Here is a 1647-nt window from a genome sequence, read left to right as displayed (position 1 = left end):
TCCTGTTGAAACATTCTGAAAATAATACCATATTAACTCAAGTAACCCCCCGCCATTAATTAGATTCTATATATGGAAAATGTATAAATTTATTATAATTTTCCAGGTATAGAATCAAATTATTGGAGATATGCCTTGAATCTCCTCCTCTCACTGCTACAGCAAGGAAAATAAATCGTGCTAGTTAGGTCCCCACTCATGACTGGAACTGGATGTTCTTGTCACAAGTCCTGGGATCCTCCAAAAATGTATAAGCTGATGAGGCACACAGCGACCTGGAGGTGAAGGCCACACTAATCATATGCAACAGGCTAAGAGAGGGGACAACTGAGGGATTCTGGGTGAATGGTCTGGGGCCTAATTTGGTCATATCTGCAAAACATTTAAGGCTGGTGAAGAAACAGAAATCACTGGAAATAGGAAAGAAAGGCACAGCTCAGCTATAGGAATGAAGAGGAAGTTGAAATGTTTACAATGTAGCAGCTTACCATGACTTGGAAAAAAGAGGTGGCACTGAGGAGGACTGAGCACAACAGTCACTACCATGTCTTATTAAGATGGGCTGTGTTAACTTATCGTGGCAGGTTTCAATCAGTGTTTGCCCAGTATGGGCCACGTGTTTTATAGTCATACTCAGTGTTGGCTGCGTTTAGTCAACTTCATAGTTGGTGTCCATTACTGAGTACAAGTTGCTTCTGGCAGCAGTGTAATGATAGACAATGTACTTAATGAGGTTTCTTGTATTCAAATGTAAGCCGAGGAGCTTCCTCCCCTCCCCCATGCTGACTTCACCATCACTGATACTTCCTTAATGCGGTAACATTCTCAGACCTGCCACTTCATCTGGAGTCAGAAAGTTACCCAGGGTTTGAAGCTAGTATCAGATCCCATTTCATTTGCCTTTTTAATATCGATGCTATTTTGTAAATGCATTTACTATTGCAGAGTTTTGTGCTCCATGACAGTATAATATAATACTAAAATATATTACACACACCTACATTAAGACAGGGGGGAGTAACAGAGGCTTCAGCAGCAATTACTAACAATTCCCAAGTGCACTGCATACTTACTTTTCTTTGACATCTGAAGCCTCCCCCTCTTTGTCCTTATCTTCATCAGATTTCTCACCCTTAAGCAGAGGCTGGGAAATAATATCATCTGTGAAGGAGCTGAAGTAAGATTTGATGAACTGGGGTGAGGGCATTAGAGGCTCCCGGTTCTGCAACAGGGAGAAATGGAACATTTATAAATGAGTAAGTGGGTGGAAACAATACAGCTAACAAACAAGATGTATTCTCAACTATTCTTAGTCCTTTTAGATGGCAGTGATCATGTTTTCACATAAGTCTAATATCAAGGACAAGGTAGACGATGCAGACTTTCCTTTCATGTTCAATCTACCACACATTTGAGCAACATACTGAAGCAGTATTCTCATCTAAGAGAAAGGTACAGCTCAGTCTTGATAGTTTTATATACACAACTGATGACAATGCTTGGGACCATCAAGCAGCTCTTGCCTCTTGTGTGTCCACACACTACCAAGGAGCTGTGGCTCCTGTGCAAGCAGTGTCTACATCAGGGGTGAGCAATTATTTTGGGCAGAGGGCCGCTGACTGAGTTTTGGCAAGCCATTGAGGGCTG

The 1647-nt window shown here is 41.7% G+C and overlaps 1 protein-coding gene across 1 annotated transcript in view; it reads right to left on the bottom strand.

The window, feature by feature from the left end:
- The window catches only part of TOMM70 (translocase of outer mitochondrial membrane 70), a gene marked incomplete at its 5' end in the record, with an annotated part of 44677 nt that overhangs the window by 15664 nt on the left and 27366 nt on the right, over positions 1 to 1647 (bottom strand). Inside the window, one exon of the mRNA XM_019523739.1 lies at positions 1074 to 1222. Within this exon, the coding sequence (XP_019379284.1) occupies positions 1074 to 1222 (149 nt within the window). The remainder of the gene's footprint in view (positions 1 to 1073; positions 1223 to 1647) is intronic.

Source organism: Gavialis gangeticus, unplaced genomic scaffold, assembly GCF_001723915.1.
Source record: "Gavialis gangeticus isolate Ggan-Ray unplaced genomic scaffold, GavGan_comp1, whole genome shotgun sequence".
NCBI classification, from domain to species: Eukaryota; Metazoa; Chordata; order Crocodylia; family Gavialidae; genus Gavialis; species Gavialis gangeticus.
Note: the sequence above shows the minus strand (reverse complement) of the source record. Positions and strands in the feature narration are given on the sequence as shown.